We start from the raw sequence: 22,255 nt of genomic DNA, 5'->3' as shown, positions 1-22,255 counted from the left end.
TTCTAATTGAAATTTTCTAATTTTTTAATTTGAATTTTGATGATTATTTCCTTTAACGGTTGTCAGTGTAAAATGATGATTGTCTTTGGATTCCAAAGGGGATCTTATGAAGACAAAAGTACCGGTCAAAAGACCGTTGTAAGAAAACGGATCTTTGTCTTCTATGATAAAATTTCATGAATGTTATTGTTTAAATAACCTTGAAATAGTAATGTTAAAACAAAACAGTTGTATCAAAAATTCGAGATTTTGTTTATATAGTTTCGAATAAATCCAACAATTCTTTTTGAGAAACAATAATTTGTGGTCCAATTAATATCATAAACTAATATTAGTTTATAAAGTTTTTTGCTTTTGTACTGATCTTGTCTATTTTGTTGGTGATTTTATAGTCATTTGGTTTTCAAATTTTATTGGTTGTTGATGTTGTAAACTTTGGTTTTAAGTAGAAGGGAAAATATAAAAATCGCCTTTGTCAACAATACAAATAGGAAATGGACAAACACATTTAAGGCCTAACTTTATATGACCACCAATAATATGATTTTAGAAGTTAATCTTGTATGCGGTTATGTATGCTGCTGCGTTAATGGCTGAAGCACTCTTTATCCGTTCATCAGTCATGTATGTTGCTGCGTCATATGTGAAAACTCTTATGATCCGGTCAGACTCTTTCTCCTTCGTCAAGATGCTGAAGGAAAGAAATTTAATTTCGGCTTTGTTTGGTATTCTATTTGATATCTACTACTTTAGTTCTGTTTTTGATGTTGTTTCTTTTGCTTATGTTCCACGTTTGAGTAATTTTTTGGCTGATTCGGTAGCAAAGTCAGCCCTCTTATTGCTAAATTCATCTTCTTCTAATGGAGTGTAGACTTTATTATGAATGAATGAATGTGTTTGATAAAAAAAAAAAATTAGTCTTGTATCCAAATATGATGGGCTTTTGCAAATGTAAGGCCTAAGTTATATGGCTTCACAAATAAAATATATTTTAGAAGTTATGAGTGATAGTATACAAGAAAGGTGGGCCTTCACAAATCTAAGGTTAACTTTTTAGAAAGCCCATTATTCTTTTGGTAATCTGTAGACATATGTGTAACCACGTTGGCAAGCTTGCAGCCTTTTATGATTAAACGCGCATGGTCGCACGCATATGTCAAGTTGTTTATTGCGGGTTGCGTATTAATTGTCCATATCATATACCAATAGATATTTTCTTTAGTTAGTAGTACTATTTTGATGGGACATTTTTCCAGCCAAAGCAAAATTTACAGATTTCTCTAGAAGGTGGAAGTAATTTAAACTTAGTTTTGCGTGATAAAAACGACATACGGTCTAAAGTCTTTAGTTTGGTATATCTTGAAGCTCGTTTGGTCTTCAAAAAAATTATATTGAAGCCAATGCTGTCGTTTCTTACAAAATACATGTATGCAAAATAACCACACACGGTCTAGTCATAAAAAAACTGTTTGATTTCAAAATTTTACATTTTTAATTGGACATCAATTGTTCTGATATGTTTGGAAAATTTAATTTTAATTTTGTTTTTAATAGAAAAAGTTATATTAAAGATGATTTATATGCTTTTGTGAAAAAGGATAAACACCATCCAATTTGAATGATACACAGAGCTGCTAGAAGTAAAAATATCTATTTTTGAAACCAATCAACATCCCTATGATCAAACTCAGCCACACAAATACACCAGAACACCCACGTGTCGTCCAGATAACCACTAGTTCTCATCGCCCACGGGACAACAACTCGGAGGCGAATATCTCCACTTCCTCAAAACAATACGATCCCGACACGTGTACAATGGACAGCCATCTCCACCGAATCAGCCACGATACAGAAAAAATCAAAACAATGGCCCATATTAAGCCACGTCAGCCCACTGACGGCCCGCATTAATACTCGCCGTTAATTAGATCTTCCCCCAAATTTGTTTATTTCTATTCTCGTCTTCCTCTGCAAAACATACATACAAAAAGTCTTCGATAGTTTTCGCGATTCCGAGCAGCTCTGATCGAAAGTCGTTCTCTTTCTTCTTCAACCCTTGTTCGGAGACGATTTGCTCTAGTGGGTTGAGATCGAAATCAGATATCTTTTCGACTTTATTCGCTCTGTTTTTCCTCTGTTTTGAGCTTGAATCTATGGCGGAGACGATGGTGAGCAGAGGCAAGTCGTCGGAGGTTGTCCGGTGGGAGAAGTACCTCCCCAAAACGGTGCTTAGCGTTTTACTCGTCGAGTCCGATGACTCAACTCGACAAATCATCACCGCCCTTCTTCAAAAATGCTCTTACAAAGGTCGTTGCTTTACTCTGTTTTTATATTTTAAAAGTTTCCATCTTTGTATCTGATTTTGAATTTTCAAAAACAGTTGTAGCTGTGTCCGATGGTTTAGCTGCGTGGGAGACTCTAAAGGAGAAGTCAAATGAGATTGACCTTATACTAACGGAGCTTGATTTGCCAGCTATATCTGGTTTTGCGTTACTTGCTTTGGTGATGGAGCATGAAGCTTGCAAGAACATTCCTGTCATAAGTACGATGGTGATCCCCTCAAGTCCGTTCTTTATTATCTTTTGTAATCTTTAGTCTTTGTTGTTCTGATGTTTTTTTTTGTTTTTTAGTGATGTCGTCGGAAGATTCGATGACGATGGTGTTGAAGTGTATGCTTAAAGGCGCTGCTGATTATCTGATTAAGCCAATGAGGAAGAACGAGTTGAAGAATCTATGGCAACATGTGTGGAGAAGACTTGCTGTAAGTTGTTTTTTTAGTTATGTTTCTAATTTTGTCTGGTTTCTAAAAGTTTGGAAGACTTATTATTGTGTGTTTTGGGTTATGAATAATCAGGTGCGTGATGGTCACAATGGTCACGGTCTTAGCTTACCAGCTTCACAGCAGAACCTTGAAGATAGTGATGAAACTAGTGCAGATCATTCTGATCAAGGAAGTGGTGCTCAGGCTACAACAAGCTGCTACGGTAACAATAGGCTAATGGAGGATGTGACAATGGATTTGATCGGTGGAATTGACAAACGGGCTGAGTGTTTCTACGGAGACAACACTCGTGATGAGTATGTTGGTCCGGAGCTTGGACTTTCTCTGAAAAGATCTTGCTCTGGAAGTTTCGAGAAGCAAGATCAAACCACCAAGCAACAAAAGCTTAGCCTCTCCGATGAATCAGTAGGCATTACATTAACTTGTAGATATGAGAACAGCCAGCCAGCAGAGAAAGCAGACGCTGCTGTAGAGCCGAGTAGCTCAGCTGAGCCCAAGACACCAAGTGAATCACATGAGAAGCTGTTAAGATGTGATCACGGAAGCGTTACAACGAGCAGCAACCACGAGAACATGGGATCATCAAGTATAAGCGGACAAAATGAGTTAAGCTTCCGTAACCAAGTTGGTTCTGAAAGCACCAATGATGTGAAAGCAAAGGAACAACAAGAAGAAAGTTGTGGTCTGAGTGTAGAGCATCGTCGGAGTCAGAGAGAGGCTGCACTGATGAAGTTCCGGTTGAAGAGGAAAGATCGATGCTTTGACAAAAAGGTAAGGTATCAGAGCAGGAAGAAGCTAGCAGAGCAGCGTCCACGAGTGAAAGGCCAGTTCATGCGTGCAGTGATGAACTCAAATGCGTCTAAATAAAATAAAAGCCTGAAGCTTATGTCAGTTTCTTTTATTGTTATACCTATATATCTAGTTTGGCTTTTTGTACTTACTTGAGTGTGTTTCTTCTTCTCAGCTGATCTGAGAAACTGGGGTAAATGTTCACTCTTTGACCTTTGTATATATTCTGCGAATGATCAAAAGTAGCTACGTTAGTCCTGTAATTCGAGTTTTTCTGATCCATAATATTATTATTATTATTATCTTCCAAAATTAAGCATTTTTCACTTTAGTTTCCATACTAAGATTCAAAAACAATGTTTTTAAACCGGACCAATCCGATGGTTGGATTCGATTACATTAAATCTAATAAATGGTTCGATCATGAACCAGTCACGTAGACGAATTGGATCTTAAAGTTATTAAACTGATAAAAACTATTAAAACTATCAAAACTCTATAAATCACCCATGTAAACATAAAACTAGTTTATATTTATATTATTTTATGTTTTAAATTCATTTATATTTTAATTATATATCATACTTATTAATATTTCTTTTAAATTTATATATTAAAAAATATTTTAAACTAGATTATTGAACCAGGTTTGATCCGATCGAACCATATCGAAATGTGACGCAAAAAAAAATTCGGTTCAAGTTTCTGGTTCGGTTTAAGTAGTAGTAGTATTTGAAAATGTCGCAAAAGAGAGAGAGAGTTCCTATCCTAACCGTAAAAACCCGCGAATTACTTAAACTAAACCGGTTATTAGGTATCTTCCCCTTCAATCACTCACTCCCGGTTTAAATATGACGGGTTCAGTAGTGTTGGGCCACGTGTATCTTGCTTTGACCGTCAAAGAGGGGAACCACAGAGATTTGGAGATAATAAGAGAAAGAAAAGAAAAGGACCCAAGAAGAAAAGGGTTAGGTGGATCTATCTCGTGACCATCGGTGGCGGCCGATCCTTTTTCTCTATAAAAAGGCTCCTCCTTTATCTGAGCAGTGAATCTAAAGGGTTTTCGAATCAATGTTGAATATTTTCAACCAAGTACCTTCATCCTCCTCTCTCTTCTTCTTCTGGTAAGCTCTTTAGGCTTTGCTGCTTCAATCATATCTGGAATTAGTCTGATTGCTATTATTATAGTTTATTATAAAGCATTTTGTTAGGGTTGCTAGATTCTGGACTTGGTCTGATTGTGACATCTGGAGTTGGTCTGATTATGACGCTTCCATTCTGTCTTTATACCTTTTTTTTTAAATTATTATTTGAGGTCAAAACTTGAATCAGTATTTTTTGTATGTGTGGGTTTAAATTGTGTTTTTTTTAATAAAAAAAAAATTGGATTTTGACTATGGTTATGATGATTATTATATACTCTGTAACCATTGACTATAGTTTTTATATACTATTAATCTTTTCGTTTGCGTGTTGTTGTTCTAGAAGAACCTCTTGCTCCTTCTACTACTTAGATTAGTAGTGGCATACATGTCCTTGAACCTCTTACTTAATCTTTGTGGATGCTAAAGTTTCTTTCTTTTTTTCTTTTGTATAAACAGATTCGGAAACCTATTGTGCTTCACTTGCATTCTTATTACAGAGGTAACTGATCTATATATGGTCTTATAGCTTTGTCTTCTGTAGTTCTTGTCTCATTCTTACTTGGACACCTTTTCAGATGGAGCCTTCAAGCCCCCAACATAGTCACATCATCGAGGTCAATGCATCAAAATCTGATGAAGAAAGAGCAGCAACACTTGGTTCAGTTAAAGTCTGTGGAGAAACACCTTGTCATCTCAACAACGCCTCTGGTGACGCCGAGGAACGCACTGCTTCCATGAGAAAGCTCTGCATCGCTGTGGTGCTATGTCTTCTCTTCATGACCGTTGAAGTCTTCGGTGGGATCAAAGCTAATAGCTTGGCTATACTAACCGACGCAGCTCATCTTCTCTCTGATGTTGCCGCCTTTGCCATCTCCTTGTTCTCCCTGTGGGCTGCCGGCTGGGAAGCGACGCCTAGGCAGACTTATGGGTTCTTCAGGGTTGAGATTCTCGGAGCTCTTGTCTCTATCCAGCTCATTTGGCTTCTCACAGGGATCCTTGTCTATGAAGCTATCATTAGACTTCTTACTGAGACCAGTGATGTTAATGGGTTTCTTATGTTCCTTGTTGCTGCGTTTGGGCTGTTGGTGAATATCGTAATGGCTGTTCTCCTAGGACATGATCATGGCCATGGACATGGTCATGACCATCACGACCACGGTGGGGTGACTGTTACCACCCATCACCATCATGGTCATACTCATGGTGAGGACAAGCATCACTCTCATGGTGATGTTACTGAGCAGTTGCTAGACAAATCAGAGAAGAGGAAGAGGAACATCAATGTGCAAGGAGCTTACCTCCACGTCCTTGGAGACTCAATCCAGAGCGTTGGTGTTATGATTGGAGGAGCCATCATTTGGTACAAGCCGGAGTGGAAGATAGTTGATCTGATCTGCACGCTTGTCTTCTCGGTTATTGTCTTGGGGACAACCATCAACATGATCAGAAGCATTCTCGAGGTGTTGATGGAGAGTACACCTAGAGAGATTGACGCTACGAAGCTGGAACAGGGTTTGCTGGAGATGGAGGAAGTGGTGGCTGTTCATGAGCTTCACATTTGGGCTATCACTGTGGGGAAAGTGCTGCTTGCTTGCCATGTTAATATCACACCGGAGGCAGATGCTGATATGGTGTTGAACAAGGTTATTGATTACATCCGGAGAGAGTATAACATCAGTCATGTCACAATACAAATTGAGCGTTAAAAAGGCATAGCAAACATCTCAAGAGTCTTTTGTATCAGTATTCTCTTTATTAACAATAATAAAATCAATAAAGTTTCAATCCTTTTTCACATTCTCTTGTCATCTTTGTTTGGTTGAGCTCAAGTAAGCTTTTTGTCTTTACATAAGTGTAGAAAGGACACAACTTGGTTAGAACAGGAGATGTCATGTCATCTCAACTTTTCTGCCTTCAGTTTAGATTTTTATCATCTTCCTAGTAATCACAGGAGGGCTTGTGAATGTGTTTAGAATCAGGATCTGATTTTGACTTTTTAGAGTTTTTTAATGGTATGTCACAAGTGGGGGCCATGTTTGTCCTAATAGTCGGTAACAAGAACTTATAAGTTACATCAGCAAGTACCACACAGAGAGATGAAATCTCAAAACACCCAAGTAGTTGATGATAATTGATAAGGCTTGTGTAACATTATGTAAAGGTTGGATCTTTTTTTAACTTGCTTAGGACCCGTTCTGGTTCTTATTGCATACAGTAGTATAAACGAGATCTTGAGATTGTGTTTGGATTGGATCTCGTAGAGAAAAGAGACTAGTTTTGGCTGTGTTAGGACTCAACACGTGAGGTAAACAGAGGCCACAACTGAGACTAGAACATGGATAAGGTTTGTTCATGTGAGGTTTGATGATCAAATCTACGTTCTTGTTTGTCCTCAAAAGTTATGGATTTGATCGATAACAAACTATAGTCATCTGGAAATGTGTAGATATTGCAATGATGTATGCGTAAGTTATTTAATATAATAAACTTGATGAAAGCAAATAAAGATATTTTAGTGACAAACACTAGTTAGTACCCTCAAAGACAAGGCATAGACACTTGTATGCTTAGCAGATAAGAAGCCAGGATTCACGCGTTAATAGATAGAATGAACAAACACTTGAAGGTTCAATTTTTATTCATTAGCTTTACATAAAAGACACAAATTAAGCTCTCATCTTCTTCTGAGTATTAACCAAAGTCCCCACAACCGTCTGTCTTCGCTGCCAGACAAAAACTGCTAGAGCCAATAATGTTTTTTTCTGAGGGACCTTTCTTCTGTCAGAGACTCTCTCTCTTCTCTCTCATCTTCTTACCCTCACCAACTCATCTTCAGTCCTCTAAAACAAACATCTCTTTTTTTTTACTTTTTTGTTTTACCTCTTTGTTTACTTTACTTTATCTCTCATATCTCACTTTCAGTTTCCCATTTTCTCTTCAACATCCTCATAGCAATTAAACACCACTGTTCTATATATAAAGCTAACGGCTTTAGCTTTACATGAGTTTCTTGTTTTTTTTTTACTTATTTAAAAAGTCCTCACATTTATTTCTAGTGATAAGAGGGAGAGGTTTCTCAGCTTTGTAATGGAGGAGAAGATACAAGGACAAAACAAGCTCTCTGTAAGTGTAAGTGTTATCCTTATCTCAAATATGGAACGTTTTAATTTAATTTCTTTCTTCCCAAAATGAGTCCAGAATGGTTTAGCATTCAATGCTGTGTATGTTTGTTATACCTAAAACACTTAACAAATCTGCTCTCAACTGTTTCCCTCTCTTTGAAACATTCCATTTTTCATTCTAGTTTTGTTTTCTCTACACTGACCCACTAACCAATTTTAATTTTCTCTCTATCACACTCACATGGTAGGTATCACCTTCCTCTGTTTTTCACTTTCTTCTTGTGCAGTCTTTGGATCAGAAAGTGATTGTGAGAAGAAGCTTACAAGTTCAAGGATCAGAAGAGGATCAAAGATTTGTCCTTGAGGAAGATATGATGCAACAAAGTGAAGATCTTTCTTCGGTTTTGTCTGTCAAAGACCCAAACTTTCTAAGACTACTCTCTCTTCAAACACTCCAAAAGCCTTGGGAGCTAGGAGACTATCTCCCACATGAAGTTCCAGAGTTTCATTCACCCACCAACTACTACCATCAGAACCCATCTCTGGAAAGAGTCAACGAAGCCATCTCAAGCCAAGAACTTCAGTTAAACCCACTACGCAAGCGCAGAAACAACAACAACTTGGTAGCAGCATCAGTGAGCAGAGAGAAGAGAAAGAGAAAGAGAACCAAACCAACAAAGAACACAGAAGAGATGGAGAGTCAGAGAATGACGCACATAACGGTTGAACGTAACCGCAGACGCCAGATGAACGTTTATCTCAGCTCACTCCGCTCTCTCATCCCATCTTCCTACATCCTTAGGGTATATGATCACTTACAAAAGCTTCAACCTTTATAGGTAATAACGTTAGAGTTCTTCTAACAAGTTCTGTTCTTAGGGAGACCAAGCGTCAATAGTAGGAGGAGCTATAGACTTCGTGAAGCTCCTCGAGCAACAGTTACAATCACTCGAAGCGCAAAAGGTTACTCAACAAACTGATACCAAAGACATTTCGTTAGAACAAAGTAGTAAACTGAGGATCGATGCCACGGTGATAGAGAGTCACGTGAATCTCAAGATACAATGCCCGAAGAAACAAGGACAGCTTCTCAGATCAATCATTTGGTTAGAGAAGCTTAGGTTCACTGTTCTTCATCTCAACGTTACTTCTCCATGCAATGCAACTGTCTCTTATTCCTTCAACCTCAAGGTACTTAATAAACTATATGCTTTAATGAAAAACAAAAATCAATATTTTTGTTATTTCTCAGATGGAAGAGGACTGTACTTTGACATCGGCCGATGAGATAACGGCGGCGGTTCGTCAGATATTGGACTGCTGAGTTAAGAACAAGAAACCCAAAAAGCAAAAAAAGTAACGTTCTTTCGTAATAATATGTTGTTTTGTTGGTATGTAATTGGAGTCTTCTCGGCATGGCACTTTGACTTTATTTAAAAGGGGTTACTCTACAGTATTGGGGACCCATTTGATAGATGTATATCAAGTTTGACCTTCGTATTCATGATACATTGTCTTTTTGTTTTGCTTTTGCCTCTCTTTTGGGGTTTGACTTTCTTGATGACAAACATGTTGTGGCATTGGGTTGTGAAGATTCAAGTAACTACTGATCGGTCCAAAGATTGAAAAGCCCACATGTCTTTTAGCTAGATATATAAAAAAAAGGCCCATTTCGTGTTTCTAGTCATATCACATTTCCAACTTGTAAACTTAGCCTAAGTTTAAACCAAATTTCTTGTCATTTAGAAACAAGCTATGTAAAAATAATCAAAATTCTCCTTTACCACTAAAATATGTACAAAAAGATATAAAAGAGCATCTAACATTTCACATGAGTAATAATAAAACACTATTTTTTTAGTGACTAGAATTTTTTAATCTATTTATATTTTTTTTTTTTGAGAAATCTGAATCACTTAAATTTAATTCTTATTTGAAAAAAATTTCTAACAAAATTTAGGTCTTAGTTTCATATACACATATAACAAAACTAAGACTAAACTATCATAACATCAAACTCTCATCAACGGCTTCTTTCACAACATCAAGCTCTCATCAACAGTATGAACGACTTCACTGTACAGTTGAAAGAAAATATCAGAAGACACATATAAACAAAACATGAATACATGAAAATAAGGAACAATCATTACATATGTGACTACGCGATCTCATAATTGTATTCATGTATGTTGAAATAAGAAAATATTATTTGAATAGTAATGTATGTTGTATACAAACTAAAACCGAACAACTAGCATTTCATTTGAGTAATAACAATGCATTGTTTTATTTTTTTTAATTATCAAGAGGTTATAGCCCTGCAAATTATCTTAGAATGAAATTTAAACTATGTAATTTAATCTACTTTTAGAAATAAGACGTATTTCAACTTAATTTTATGATATTCCTATCAGATAATATAAAAGTTTTAGCCAATAAGTTAACACTTTGTTGATAATAATCACAATATTTTATCTTTGGTTTAGTGGTTTTATAGGCATCAAATAAAAAATTAAGATTGTATACTCACATTCATATTAATGAAAGCAGTTGTTCTGAAGAAAATAAGATTGTACAATCCAATCACATAAGTGATGATTTTGTAATTTATTTTCTTTATACCTCCAAAAGAAAACGATATAAAATTTTGTCCCAGTTTGCAAATAACCAAATCCTATCCAATGAGAACACCAAGTTCACCTATACGTCCGCCACGTCAGCACTATCCTGATCGGGAAACCCAAAACGAGTGGTGGAATCGTTTCCGAGTGCTCACAGAGAAACCATCTCCACCACAAGCAAACTCTCAGACACTTGTTCTCCACTAATCTCAAGTCAATAATAATCACAATCACTAATTGCTTCTCATCAACAACATTGTCTGGCTTCTGTGATTCGAGCACCTGAGCCATGGCTTCACTCTCAGTCTCTGCCTCCTCGACGATCATCGACTCAAGAGCTCCTCTTCCTTCTTCTCGACAAGCCTCCGCATCTTCTCCTTCTTGTATCTCCCTTCCCACGCTTCCTCCTCAGCCGGCTCAGTCGCAGACCCGCGCGGCCAAAGCCACTGCTTACTGTCGGTTCACCAATCTGAAACCTTTTTTGTTTTAGAGTTTTAAAAATGGAAACTTTTGTAATGGGTTTTTTTTTTTAAAGGTCGGAAGATTGTCAGGAACGTTTTGACGAGAGCTGCGGATGTTGAAGTTGCTGCCACTACTCAAGTTGAAGCTCCTGCCACCAATACCGAAGCTGCGAGTACAGAGTTACCTGATATTGTCAAGACCGTTCAAGAAGCTGTAAAGACTCTTACTTTTGCATTCTTCACAATAATCCATTAATTGATTCTTTTGATTTGTTATTGTAGTGGGACAAAGTGGAGGATAAGTATGCAGTTAGTTCTCTCGCAGTTTCTGGTTTTGTGGCTCTTTGGGGAACTGCTGGTGTGATCTCGGTGAGGATAATCATCATTACATCTTCAAAACTCTTTAGTGTTGTTTAAGTTTCTTTTGTTTTGATTTAAAATTGTGAATATTGTGTGGTGAAACAGGCAATCGACAGGCTTCCGTTGGTTCCTGGTGTTCTTGAAGTTGTTGGTATTGGTTACACAGGGGTGAGTTTCTACTTGTTTCATCTTTGTCTTTGTTATATAATTTTGAATCATTACCTGATTTAGCCAACTTGTTTCAAGGATTTAGAGGAGATTTGTTAGCATCACTATTGGGTTTAGGATTAGTCCTCTGATTCATTGGAGTAATTATGCAATTCGTGTTTTCAATATTGACATCTGATTTTATATATTGATTGCTTGCTACTTCTCATTAGTGATTCTTGATTCTTAAGACAATCTGTTTTATATGTGATGGGCCTTAACGTGTCTTTTTTTATTTTTACCAGTGGTTTGCATACAAGAACCTGATATTCAAGCCAGACAGGTCAAGCAATCTCCTCTGTAACCTGTATTTGTTTTAGTTTTTGAGAAAATGAAACTCATATGGTAACGTGTTTCAGGGAGACTCTAATTCAGAAGGTGAAGGACACGTACAGAGACATAATAGGGAGCAACTGAACCAGAGGATGAAGAAGAAGAAGAAGAGCCTTTTAGAGGGGCCATTCATGAATTGAATGAATCTAACACAGCCCACATCCTTCATTCAATCTTCCCTTCTCGTAACTAAATAATTATACATCCTCTTTGTCTCGGGTGTCGTTTTAGCTCAAAATATATCATACATCCATCTATGTCAGTGTTGTAAATTCCTCAAGACTATATATATGAGAGATGTTTGTTACATTCTTACAAAGGTTTCATACTTTTGCCCTCTAAACTGTCTAGAAGATGGACACCCCCACAGACTATAAAAAAAAGAAGATAGCAAATATTCTCTTTATCTTAAAATGATGCACATTTTCTTTTAAAATTTCACCTATATAAAAATATATTCAATTTTAATTATAAATATATTATTCTGTAATTACCTGTTTTCTATAATTTAAAAACAATAACACTCTAACAATTTTATCATCACTCTTATTAAAATATTGTATACATAGCGTAATAATGTATTTTCTGAAACAGCTTAAAGAACATATATCTGTAATAAATATATTATTTTGTAATTACCTGTTTTCTATAATTTTAAACCAATAACACTGTAACAATTTTATCATTACTCTCTAATTAAAATATTGTATACATAGCATAGTAATGTATTTTCTGAAACAACTTAAAGAACATGCATCTCCAATAAATATATCAATTAAGTCCATCAAAGCGTCCGGCCCATTTAAGTATATATAGCCCGTGAAGCACAAACACCCAATGCGGGTATCGAGAAGTTCTCTCTTTAGATACCCAAGGCCAAGGGTGGGTCCACAGATGATTCTAGTGTGTAAGACACGTGTCGAGAATCTGGTGGGAGAGAGATATGGTATCTGCGGGTCCCACTATATCAAGATATTATAGCGCTTTGACATTTGTAACCTTTCCGACAGTCCTGAACTCGTGGCCTGTGTGCAGAGATAGTTGTGAACAAGTTGGGCACGAGATGGACAAGAAGGGAAACACATAAAAAGCTGTATCAAAGCACTAGCCACTAATATGTCGACATGTGGCAGTTTCTTTTGTGAGCCTCCAATAAATCTGAGATTTATAAAAAATCTGAAAAATCAATTATAGTGGCTGAGATTTCTCCATCTCCCACAGGTCTCATTGATCAAAAGGGCACATAGAGAGTCTTTGTTTCTTCTTCTCCCTTCTTCTCCGACTAACCAGGAAGCAAATTTTTTCAGATAACTATGGGATCTTCAGCTACTCCAGGCTGAGCTTTGTTTCTTCTATTCCCCGATCTCTGCTAGCTCTTTACAAGTGTTGTCATCCTCCATTGAATCTCTCACTGAGGTACTTTCAATACTGTTTTTATTTGGCTTCGAGTGGTTCTAGTTTCTCAATCGAAGAATCTTGTGGGAGAGGATCTGAAGCTGTGTGTCTGTGTGTTTTAGCTTGTAAGGATTAGTGATGGAGACTAATTCGTCTGGAGAAGATCTGGTTGTTAAGGTAATTATAATTTAAATGTTTGTTAAGGTGAAAGACCAAAGATGGAAACTTTTTTTTTTTTGAAAAACAAAGATGGAAACTTTTGTGTTTTTTTTTTGTTTGTTTGTTGTAATAAAAAAAATTAATATTAGACGAGGAAGCCGTATACGATAACAAAGCAACGTGAAAGATGGACTGAGGAAGAACATAATAGGTTCCTTGATGCCTTGAGGCTTTACGGTAGAGCCTGGCAAAAGATCGAAGGTTGTTTTTGATATTTTTTTTGTATGTTCTTGTTCTGTAGATGAGGTTCCGTTTGCTTTGTTTGTTCAAACTGATTTGATTTTTTTCTTATTCGTTTGGACAGAACATGTAGCAACGAAAACTGCTGTCCAGATTAGAAGCCATGCTCAGAAATTTTTCTCCAAGGTAACTGTCTGACAAGTGTTCTGCTTCTTAATAGATATTGATTTAGCTGGAGAAACAATGATATCTGAGGTAACAAAGTAATAGTTTGAGAGAGTTAATTATCTTGTCTTCCTATATGTTGTCAAAATCCACACATGTTGTCTTCATAAGAATATTTAGTTTCTCTTGAAAGTCAGGGGAGAACAACTTTTTCCTTATTAAGTCTTAAAATTCTGAGGTAGTGGCAAAAGCTGGGGTAGGTCCTGAATATGTTTATTGTTTTTTGTGATGATGAGCCACAGAGGTAACAATTTTGATTTAGAGTCATTGAATACCAATAGATATATGTTTGTTTGTGTTTTATCTAGAGGGTAACAAGACTACTCTCTCATCTCCTCAGGTAGAGAAAGAGGCTGAGGCTAAAGGTGTACCAGTGGCTCAAACGCTAGACATAGCTATCCCTCCTCCACGCCCTAAACGAAAACCAAACAATCCTTATCCTAGAAAGACCGGAACCGGAAGTGGATCTCTCCCCATCTCAAAAACGTGTCTGAACGATGGAAAACAGTCCATTGCGTCAGGAAAAGTTTCTCTTCCTGAGGTAAACTTACTGGTCAATCAAAGACATCTTGTTGTAGTATGTCATGTAATTGATACAGATTGTATGCTTTGTTTTTACAGACGACCAATGAAGATCTGCAGGAAGACAACTGCTCAGACTGTCTCACTCATCAACACGTCTCTGCTGCATCAAACGCAAGCACTTTTCTAGAGTTCTTACCTTCACGGGAACAGGTAAAAATTACATTGCTATTTGAGGGTTTAAGAGTATTAGTACTTTTCATGAAACTATAATGTGAGGGAAGGAACAGGGGAAGAACAAGGAGTCAAACTCAGCCAATTACAGTGAACCTCAGACTTATCCAAGGCATATCCCTCTGCTAGTTCCATTGGGGAGCTCCATAACAACCTCTCTGTCACATGCTCCTCCTTCAGATCCAGACGAGAACAGTCATCACCCCCACACAGTTTCAGGCCATCATCAGTCCTTTCCTGACCATATCATGTCCACCCTTTTACAAACACCAGCTCTATACACAGCTGCATCTTTCGCCTCGACGTTTGGTGGCGGCCCACAAGGGAACTTGGCCGCCATGGCTGCAGCCACCGTTGCAGCTGCAAGTGCTTGGTGGGCCGCCAATGGAATGCTACCTCTCTGCGCTCCTTTTAGCTCAGGTGGTTTGACCTGTCACCCTCCAGCTACTGCTTATGGACCTTCCGGTGAAGTAGACCACACAAAAACAGTGGATCAAGAACACTCTGAGGCGTCAAAGGCTAGATCTTCGTTGGAATCAGAGGAGGCTAAAAATGGGAGTAAACCAGATTGTCATCATCATCCTTGTGCAGCGACCGAGACTGATGCAAAGGGATCAGATGGAGCGAGGGACAGAAAGCAAGTTGACAGGTCTTCTTGTGGCTCGAACACTCCTTCGAGTAGTGATGATGTTGAGGCTGATGCTTTGGTGGAGAGGCAAGAGAACGGTGGTACCACCAATGAGGAAGTGAAAGAAGTGGATGGGGACAATACTAACAATCCACAAACGTCAGAGTCTAATGCACGACGCAGTAGAATCAGTAGCTCTAACTTAGCTGATCCATGGAAGGCTGTTTCAGATGAGGTACTTAAAACTAAATAGATTCAAAACTTCCTTTTATTTAAAATCGTTTATTCAGCAAAATGTTATTTGTATTTTTTTCAGGGACGAATTGCTTTTAGAGCTCTGTTTGCAAGAGAAGTGTTGCCACAAAGTTTTACATATCAGAGAGAGGAGGGTCAACAACAACAACAAAGATATCCAATGGAGCTTGATCTTAACTCAGCAGCTGATGATCAAGAAGAGAACAGAAACATAGCGTTTTTGGGTGCTTCAAAGCAGCAGCTATTAAGTAGAGGAAGGACAGGTTTCAAGCCTTACAAAAGATGTTCAATGGAAGCTAAAGAAAGTAGAGTCATCAACAGCACCAATCCTATCATCAGTGTTGAACAGAAAGATCCTAAGCGGATTAGGTTGGAAACACAAACTTCAACATGAAAAAAAAGTTGTAACTCTATTATTATATCTGTTGTTTCTCTATTTTCATTCAAGTTTCAAAGATCACTGATACATTTTCTTCTGTTTTTGAAGGCCTGTGTATTTTGTCCATAGTCTTCTTGTAACGTTTGACTCTGTATTATCAAACAAATCATAATCTGTTTAATTTCTACCTCCCAAAAAAAACCTATGACACTTGCATGTATGTAAGTTAAAAACGCCTTTGCTTGAGATTAAAGAAACATTTTTTAAACAAGTCTATTGAGTCTCCAAGAACTTAAGGAATGAGCCCCACGGGTCGAGTGAGCAGGCGTGGAGGTTCACTTGCTGTGGTTGGTCGGGGCATTACATAAATTTTAGCAGAGAAGTTGAGTATATTTGTGAAGAATGTCCTAAGACTTGAAAAACAGAGGAAGTTATAGTTTTTTTTTGGTTTTGAAGGTATGTAAGTCAAAGACGCTTTACTTGAGAGTAAAGAAACGTTTTAAATAATTATGAGATCGTGCTCTTGGAAGGAAAAAAACGTGACTGCGATTGGTTGTCACGATTACAACAACGTGAGGAGCAAAAAGAAGCAAGAAGGAATCGAAAGGTTGAGAAAGAATATCTCTGGTATCAATAAATGATGTTGACCAAGTCCTCATGCTATTATTAACCTCTGTTTTCTCGTGTATATATATGCATAAACGTAAGCTTTGTTTTTCAGAAGTTACATTTGTTTTATTGTCCCTTGTAAAAAGAAAGAAGATCCAAAGGTAACGTATATATACTAATCTCTTATTGTTTCTTGATTCATTAGATCTCAACATATAAGATATGATGATCAACAGATGAGTGAAGAAACATATGAAGAAACGATGGAGTCAAATGAGTCTCCTCGTCCTGCTCCAAAACTCAACGAGAGGATTCTCTCAACTCTGTCCAAGAGATCTGTAGCTGCACATCCATGGCATGACCTTGAGATCGGTAACTTACAACAACCCTTATTAATCATATCTAATTATTATTCTACATGAATTCTCAACACGAGTGTGTGTTTTCTTGCAGGTCCTGAAGCTCCATTGGTCTTCAATGTGGTATGTCTCTTATACAGTTACCTAATAAAACTTCTTTTATTAATTTGTATATTAGTCTTTCTAACAAGCGTCTCTTCGGTCAGGTGGTTGAGATCACAAAGGGAAGCAAAGTGAAATATGAACTTGACAAAAAGACCGGTCTTATCAAGGTAAATGAAATGAAATGACCCCTAGATTGTGAGATCTTCTTTTCTAACCAATAATTAGGCATGCAATTCGGTTAGTTCGGGCTTTCGGGGTCTGTTAGTTCAGAATTTGGTTAGTTCGGTTTGGCCGAAAACTCGCCAATTGAACCAAAAACCAAACATTTCATTTCGATTTTTTGGTTAGTTCGGTTCGGTTGGGCAGGTTCGATTTGCATGCCTACCAAGAATTATGATTGATGACATTGACATCCAATTCAATCTCAGGTTGACCGGATCTTGTACTCATCGGTTGTGTATCCTCACAACTATGGATTCATCCCAAGGACATTGTGTGAAGACAACGATCCTCTTGATGTTCTTGTCCTCATGCAGGTTCTCAACATCAAAAATCACCAGAGAAATTAATGTAGCATCCATTTCCCACATATAGTTTATAACCTGTTTAAGCTTGTGTACATAGGAACCAGTGCTTCCAGGATGTTTTCTCCGTGCTAGAGCCATTGGATTAATGCCCATGATTGATCAGGTTCCTCCTCTTCAATAAAAGATGCACACATTTTTATTTAACGAAATTTATTTCCTATTTTAGAAACTTGTCCACTAAATTAGTATATATTATTACAGGGAGAGATGGACGACAAGATCATTGCCGTGTGTGCTGATGATCCAGAGTACAAACATTTCACTGACATCAAACAACTCGCTCCTCACCGTCTCTCAGAGATCCGTCGTTTCTTCGAAGACTGTAACATCCTTTTCTTTATTTAGTTATAATCAAATTGTAACCAAAAAAAAAAAACAATATCTAAAGTTTCATGTATTGTGGTTATGCTTGTAGACAAGAAGAACGAGCACAAGGAGGTGGCTGTAAACGATTTCTTGCCATCAGAGAAGGCACATGAAGCAATCCAGTACTCCATGTATGCTTCCTTTAACCCGTAAACTCGCAGACTTTTATCAAATGATTAACGTATCTTATCAATCATTCTATTACATAAACAGGGACCTATACGCTGAGTATATTCTCCATAGCTTGAGGAGATGAACGTACAACGACACACTTATATTTCCCATACGGCGAAAGAGATGATTCTTCGCAGCACAATATTGTTTTAATAATTGTTATTTTTCTTGTAATGTTGCAATTTTGTTGAATTTTGTAATTTGAAACTCATACAGAGACAAATGTATTTTATTTTTCATTTTTTCCTTGTTGCTTACTGAAACTCTGTTAACTTGTATACTAATGGGCTTTATAAGCTCATATGGCCCAAATAAACTGTCTCTTTTAAATTTTAATAACCAGTGTAACAAACGAGTATTTAGAAACCAAGTAAAAACCACATACGTGAATCGGAAGTAAAATTGTACGTACTAAGACTCAGTGACACACGTAAGCGTAAAATATATACCAAAGAATCATAACCATAGAGGGAAATAAACACCTAACGAAAGATCTCTCTCTGTACACTAGTATACAAAACAGTACAGTGAACACAAACAGTTTTTAATTAGTTGGCAAATTATCATATCGTGTGTGTGCCTGTGTGGATCCAAATGAGAAAGCGACTAAACATGAGGTAGCACATATATAGACAGAGAATGGGCTTTTCCATTTATCATCATATCGTATTTATTTTGGGCCTCACTTTTTCTTTAATAGGGACCACTCTATATATGTTATAGGGTTCCCTCACTTTATTTTTAATCAGCTAAATGACGAAATAATTTCTATAATATGGACCGACATTTGTACGTGTGTATATATGTATACGCTCATCAAGATCTAAGGGTATGAACAGTGAATTGAATGAATGATTATAATGTGAATATATGAGCTGCAGGGAAGCTGACTATCGCAGTTACTGCAGAGTACTTTTTATATATATATGGAGTCAATGCATAAATATACAAAAGTTTCTTAATAATATAATTTTATAATAAATACATAATAATGTAAAATCATATAGTTTTTTTCTTGCTCTTTTTGTAAATTGGCAAAGAAAGAAGCATCCAAATTTTAATAAATAGTGTTTTTGGCCTTCAGAGTTGAGACAACCTGAGCGGGTTGATTTCATTTGTATCCATCCTTCTCTACAAACCTACCCCACCTTATATATTTGCATTTATATAAACAAAATCTTACTTTTTTCACTATCACTAACTGAAAATGTTAGAGAAGTAAAGCAAACTATGAAACCAATTCTGTTAACATTGGTGTTGGTCCTCCTATGTGTATTATTTGGGTTTGAAGTTTAATACTCGCATAAACCAATATATAATGATAATGTTGAGAACAATAGATTTATTCTTTTTCATTCTCATTTGCACATGAACTTTTTAAGATGCATGCTTAGAAGACTAATTATGTTTAACCCCTTTCTTTTATAGGTGAAGGGCTGGCTAGAGAGAGATATTCTAGACTCTGGGGTAAATTGACAACTGGAGCATGTTGTTGCCATTATCGCGTACCACCGATTCTCCATTATTTATAGTTTTATGTTTAACCAAAATAATTTCATTTAAGAAATTGGACCGCCTTCCACTTCACCACTACCTCTTCGATGGCGACCGATCTTATATTTTTCTTTTCGATAAGTACTTATATCTTACATGTATTATTATCATCATCATACCCTTTTCATAATCAATAATGGTCGATTTAAATTAACACGAGTGACTCTACGGAAATAGCGTCGGTCCAAGATGCATACAACTAATTTCTATCATAATACTCTTTACAAAACAAGGAAACCCTTTGACCCAAAAAAAAAAAAAAATAGGGGAACCCTAATTTTCTAAAGGCAACGCTTTCTTGTCACCACAAGCGACTGATCAAACTATTTATAGCCATGTGTAATGATCAATAATGTAATCATACACATGAAACTAATTGTATAGACTGGATACTTATGTATGTTGCTATAAAAAGTTGGGTAGATATAGAAGGATTTTTTGGGTTAATAGATAACTTCTATTTAAATGAAAAAGAGGATTGCTTGGGATTTGAGTTCATTTACAAATAAGGAAGGTAAACGTATATAGATTGGACTTGCCATTTGAAAGGAGGGGAAGACTCTAAGGGGAAAAGAGTGTTCCAGGCGAGTGGTCATTTGTTTAAACAAAAAAAGAGAGTTCATAAGTGTGTGAGTGATCTGGATTTTTCGGTATACAATTACAAAGTGGTCCTAACCCTAAGCCCCATCTTTTCCTTCTTTCATAATCATATGCTTTATATATATCTCTATACGTATAACTACTCTCCATCATTATCTTAAGCTAGTCTGGTTCACTAGCAATTCTAATTTAATCCCACAAAACAAAGACTAGCAAACGACTTCCTTGGTATTTTTTGAGCTATTGATATTTAGTATAGCATAACAACTATATGATCCGTTAAAGCATTAACCATTTGAAAAGCTGAGACTCCCTCTGGAAGTTAAAAGTTCGAAAACTAAGTTGGTGCATATCTGATTCAATTCATGTTTAGAGTTATAAAAAGGTTGATAGTGGGGTGTCTAGAAATAGAGAGGTCCCCTTGGCTAATAGGGCATAGCTTTGAAAAGGACGACGTTATGGTTTCCTCGTAATTTCCTGATATTTATTGTATTATTCTCTCTATCTCTCTACAAGAAACTATAGACATAGAGAGATGGTAATATATTAAGTTCATTGACAGAAAGGAGAACAAACAGAATTGTGTTCCTTTATATAAAGAAGGATTTAATCGTATTGCCTTTTGTTGTGCTTCACTATTTTTGCAAATCTTGAAAATAACTTGATCCGTCGTATTTCTTTTTGCTGATAGCATCCAGCCTAATGTTTCAATCAGTTATATATTAATCAGGGGTGGTGATATTATAAGATGCCATGAAAGAAAACACAACCCGTTGTATATAGAAAGTTACAAAGAAAAGACGATAAGCCATGCAGATACTTATATATAAAAATTTACATCATAAAATGCAATTAGGTATATCATTATTTTAATTCAGATTAAGATGCGAAAAGGTCCTATAGTGTTCATTAAGATTCTAATCAATAACACGATAAAACAGAAGAAAACAATGTATCAACTAGAGGCTTTTTGTGTCCAGCCAATTATGTACTAACGATGAGATTTTGGACCACGTTTATGAATGTCCATTACCTACTGCATGCTTTATAATTTAAACTTTTTAATTTTACTATAGTCAAATTCTTTGATTACATTTTAAAATAAGCTAAAACCGTCAACTAAATTCTGTTTTATTGATAGTAAAAAGTGGTTTAAGTAGTCATCGACTATAGTAACGTCCATTAACATGAAATAGACTATGTAGTGCAATTCCATTCTAACAAAGTCTAAACTTTAATCGTATCCAGCTAGCCGTTGATTACTGTTAAGTATTAACCGAAATTGCACAACGGGACATGAAGGGTGCTTAGTCTCTGTCAGGACCACGTACGTAAGAACCTTACAAGATTAACCTTACGGAAACCAATTAATATATCGAGTTATTAAGAACTAATTGTAAGGGTCTGATTGACACGTATCATGTTCTAGAGTAACATATGTAATGTTACTATACTCACAGTGTTACATGGATAAAACAAAAACGTCATTACAAGCTGTTAGCACGATGCGCTGGAACAAACAAATGTATCGATTATCGTTTTATGCGAAAAGTTATATATCTTGAGCCATAAACTCTAAGATTCTTTGGCCAGTACTCCAAGAACAATATTATAGCAAGTCTATGTTTATTAGTTTTTGATTGACTAAAGAGGTTCTTATATTTTGTTGTTTCTCTCTCTCATGGATGAACATCATGATTTTTTTTTTAAATCTGGTTATATTTATCTTAATAGTAATTCCAAATAATGAAATATATTAAATCATATGTATTTTAATTTTATTGCTAATTCTGCGGCTCTGTTTTATATTTTATATAGATATATTTTAAATCATCCTACAATGTTATAAGGAAAAGCAATCACTATTTCAGATAAAGAAAACAAATAAAGTCACTACTCTGTAAATTAATTTTGAAAGTTTAAGAATTGTAGATGTATATATGCACTATATTTTTTTGTTTTTAAAATCAAACTTTCTTTCTATAAAATATAATTGTCAACGTGATTAAGCTTGTTTAACCGTATTTTAAACTGACCA

The 22,255-nt window shown here is 36.3% G+C and overlaps 6 protein-coding genes across 12 annotated transcripts; all 6 read left to right on the top strand.

The window, feature by feature from the left end:
• The first annotated feature begins 1,948 nt into the window (after positions 1-1,948).
• Positions 1,949-3,886, top strand: LOC106450475 (two-component response regulator-like APRR9). 3 transcript variants are annotated; one of them, XM_013892138.3, is made up of 4 exons: positions 1,949-2,310; positions 2,384-2,545; positions 2,634-2,764; positions 2,858-3,886. In XM_013892138.3, the coding sequence occupies exons 1-4, from the start codon at positions 2,157-2,159 to the stop codon at positions 3,650-3,652; spliced, it is 1,242 nt and encodes a 413-aa protein (XP_013747592.2). In that variant the 5' UTR covers positions 1,949-2,156; the 3' UTR covers positions 3,653-3,886. The 3 variants fall into 3 exon arrangements, with proteins under 3 accessions (XP_013747592.2, XP_022574710.2, XP_022574711.2); XM_022718989.2 differs by having other exon boundaries at positions 1,951-2,310; positions 2,384-2,566; XM_022718990.2 differs by having other exon boundaries at positions 1,962-2,310; positions 2,384-2,553.
• A 575-nt stretch (positions 3,887-4,461) lies between these two features.
• Positions 4,462-6,514, top strand: LOC106450474 (metal tolerance protein 1). Its single transcript, XM_013892137.3, has 3 exons — positions 4,462-4,698; positions 5,176-5,218; positions 5,295-6,514. The coding sequence occupies exon 3, from the start codon at positions 5,295-5,297 to the stop codon at positions 6,423-6,425; it is 1,131 nt and encodes a 376-aa protein (XP_013747591.2). The 5' UTR covers positions 4,462-4,698; positions 5,176-5,218; the 3' UTR covers positions 6,426-6,514.
• Positions 6,515-7,296: 782 nt separating this feature from the next.
• On the top strand, positions 7,297-9,463 carry LOC106450473 (transcription factor bHLH70-like). Of its 2 annotated transcripts, none has more exons than XM_013892136.3 (4): positions 7,297-7,842; positions 8,129-8,644; positions 8,721-9,032; positions 9,094-9,463. In XM_013892136.3, the coding sequence occupies exons 1-4, from the start codon at positions 7,807-7,809 to the stop codon at positions 9,163-9,165; spliced, it is 936 nt and encodes a 311-aa protein (XP_013747590.2). In that variant the 5' UTR covers positions 7,297-7,806; the 3' UTR covers positions 9,166-9,463. The 2 variants fall into 2 exon arrangements, with proteins under 2 accessions (XP_013747590.2, XP_013747589.2); XM_013892135.3 differs by having other exon boundaries at positions 7,306-7,848.
• Positions 9,464-10,562: 1,099 nt separating this feature from the next.
• On the top strand, positions 10,563-12,137 carry LOC106450472 (protein CURVATURE THYLAKOID 1B, chloroplastic). The gene is made up of 6 exons (XM_013892134.3): positions 10,563-10,920; positions 11,001-11,140; positions 11,209-11,295; positions 11,392-11,454; positions 11,739-11,776; positions 11,853-12,137. Exons 1-6 carry the CDS (start codon positions 10,755-10,757, stop codon positions 11,908-11,910), a joined length of 552 nt encoding a protein of 183 aa, XP_013747588.2. The 5' UTR covers positions 10,563-10,754; the 3' UTR covers positions 11,911-12,137.
• An 845-nt stretch (positions 12,138-12,982) lies between these two features.
• On the top strand, positions 12,983-16,044 carry LOC106450471 (protein CCA1). Of its 4 annotated transcripts, none has more exons than XM_048779462.1 (9): positions 12,983-13,047; positions 13,134-13,242; positions 13,344-13,398; positions 13,530-13,641; positions 13,745-13,806; positions 14,186-14,386; positions 14,467-14,580; positions 14,652-15,464; positions 15,546-16,044. In XM_048779462.1, exons 3-9 carry the CDS (start codon positions 13,360-13,362, stop codon positions 15,876-15,878), a joined length of 1,674 nt encoding a protein of 557 aa, XP_048635419.1. In that variant the 5' UTR covers positions 12,983-13,047; positions 13,134-13,242; positions 13,344-13,359; the 3' UTR covers positions 15,879-16,044. The 4 variants fall into 4 exon arrangements, with proteins under 4 accessions (XP_048635419.1, XP_048635421.1, XP_022574709.2 ...); XM_048779464.1 differs by having other exon boundaries at positions 12,987-13,047; positions 14,658-15,464; XM_022718988.2 differs by having other exon boundaries at positions 13,009-13,242.
• Positions 16,045-16,545: 501 nt separating this feature from the next.
• LOC106454418 (soluble inorganic pyrophosphatase 3) lies at positions 16,546-18,304 on the top strand. Its single transcript, XM_013896540.3, has 9 exons — positions 16,546-16,633; positions 16,709-16,844; positions 16,926-16,954; positions 17,038-17,103; positions 17,365-17,472; positions 17,561-17,626; positions 17,725-17,845; positions 17,939-18,020; positions 18,103-18,304. The coding sequence occupies exons 2-9, from the start codon at positions 16,709-16,711 to the stop codon at positions 18,143-18,145; spliced, it is 651 nt and encodes a 216-aa protein (XP_013751994.1). The 5' UTR covers positions 16,546-16,633; the 3' UTR covers positions 18,146-18,304.
• The last annotated feature ends 3,951 nt before the right edge of the window (positions 18,305-22,255 follow it).

Source organism: Brassica napus, chromosome A5 (assembly GCF_020379485.1).
Source record: "Brassica napus cultivar Da-Ae chromosome A5, Da-Ae, whole genome shotgun sequence".
NCBI classification, from domain to species: domain Eukaryota; kingdom Viridiplantae; phylum Streptophyta; class Magnoliopsida; order Brassicales; family Brassicaceae; genus Brassica; species Brassica napus.
Note: the sequence above shows the minus strand (reverse complement) of the source record. Positions and strands in the feature narration are given on the sequence as shown.

Excerpts from the sequence above, each read along its gene's own strand:
- LOC106450475 (XM_022718989.2), top strand. The coding sequence starts at position 2,157 with ATGGCGGAGACGATGGTGAGCAGAGGCAAGTCGTCGGAGGTTGTCCGG. Across the intron at positions 2,311-2,383 it reads TCAAAAATGCTCTTACAAAG|TTGTAGCTGTGTCCGATGGT; the intron begins GTCGTTGCTTTA and ends TTTCAAAAACAG. Across the intron at positions 2,567-2,633 it reads TACGATGGTGATCCCCTCAA|TGATGTCGTCGGAAGATTCG; the intron begins GTCCGTTCTTTA and ends TTTGTTTTTTAG.
- LOC106450474 (XM_013892137.3), top strand. The coding sequence starts at position 5,295 with ATGGAGCCTTCAAGCCCCCAACATAGTCACATCATCGAGGTCAATGCA.
- LOC106450473 (XM_013892135.3), top strand. The coding sequence starts at position 7,807 with ATGGAGGAGAAGATACAAGGACAAAACAAGCTCTCTGTAAGT. Across the intron at positions 8,645-8,720 it reads CATCTTCCTACATCCTTAGG|GGAGACCAAGCGTCAATAGT; the intron begins GTATATGATCAC and ends TTCTGTTCTTAG. Across the intron at positions 9,033-9,093 it reads CTTATTCCTTCAACCTCAAG|ATGGAAGAGGACTGTACTTT; the intron begins GTACTTAATAAA and ends GTTATTTCTCAG.
- LOC106450472 (XM_013892134.3), top strand. The coding sequence starts at position 10,755 with ATGGCTTCACTCTCAGTCTCTGCCTCCTCGACGATCATCGACTCAAGA. Across the intron at positions 10,921-11,000 it reads GGCCAAAGCCACTGCTTACT|GTCGGAAGATTGTCAGGAAC; the intron begins GTCGGTTCACCA and ends TTTTTTTTAAAG. Across the intron at positions 11,777-11,852 it reads CTGATATTCAAGCCAGACAG|GGAGACTCTAATTCAGAAGG; the intron begins GTCAAGCAATCT and ends AACGTGTTTCAG.
- LOC106450471 (XM_048779462.1), top strand. The coding sequence starts at position 13,360 with ATGGAGACTAATTCGTCTGGAGAAGATCTGGTTGTTAAG. Across the intron at positions 14,581-14,651 it reads TCTTACCTTCACGGGAACAG|GAACAGGGGAAGAACAAGGA; the intron begins GTAAAAATTACA and ends ATGTGAGGGAAG. Across the intron at positions 15,465-15,545 it reads GGAAGGCTGTTTCAGATGAG|GGACGAATTGCTTTTAGAGC; the intron begins GTACTTAAAACT and ends TATTTTTTTCAG.
- LOC106454418 (XM_013896540.3), top strand. The coding sequence starts at position 16,709 with ATGAGTGAAGAAACATATGAAGAAACGATGGAGTCAAATGAGTCTCCT. Across the intron at positions 17,473-17,560 it reads ATGTTCTTGTCCTCATGCAG|GAACCAGTGCTTCCAGGATG; the intron begins GTTCTCAACATC and ends TTGTGTACATAG. Across the intron at positions 17,846-17,938 it reads CCGTCGTTTCTTCGAAGACT|ACAAGAAGAACGAGCACAAG; the intron begins GTAACATCCTTT and ends TTATGCTTGTAG.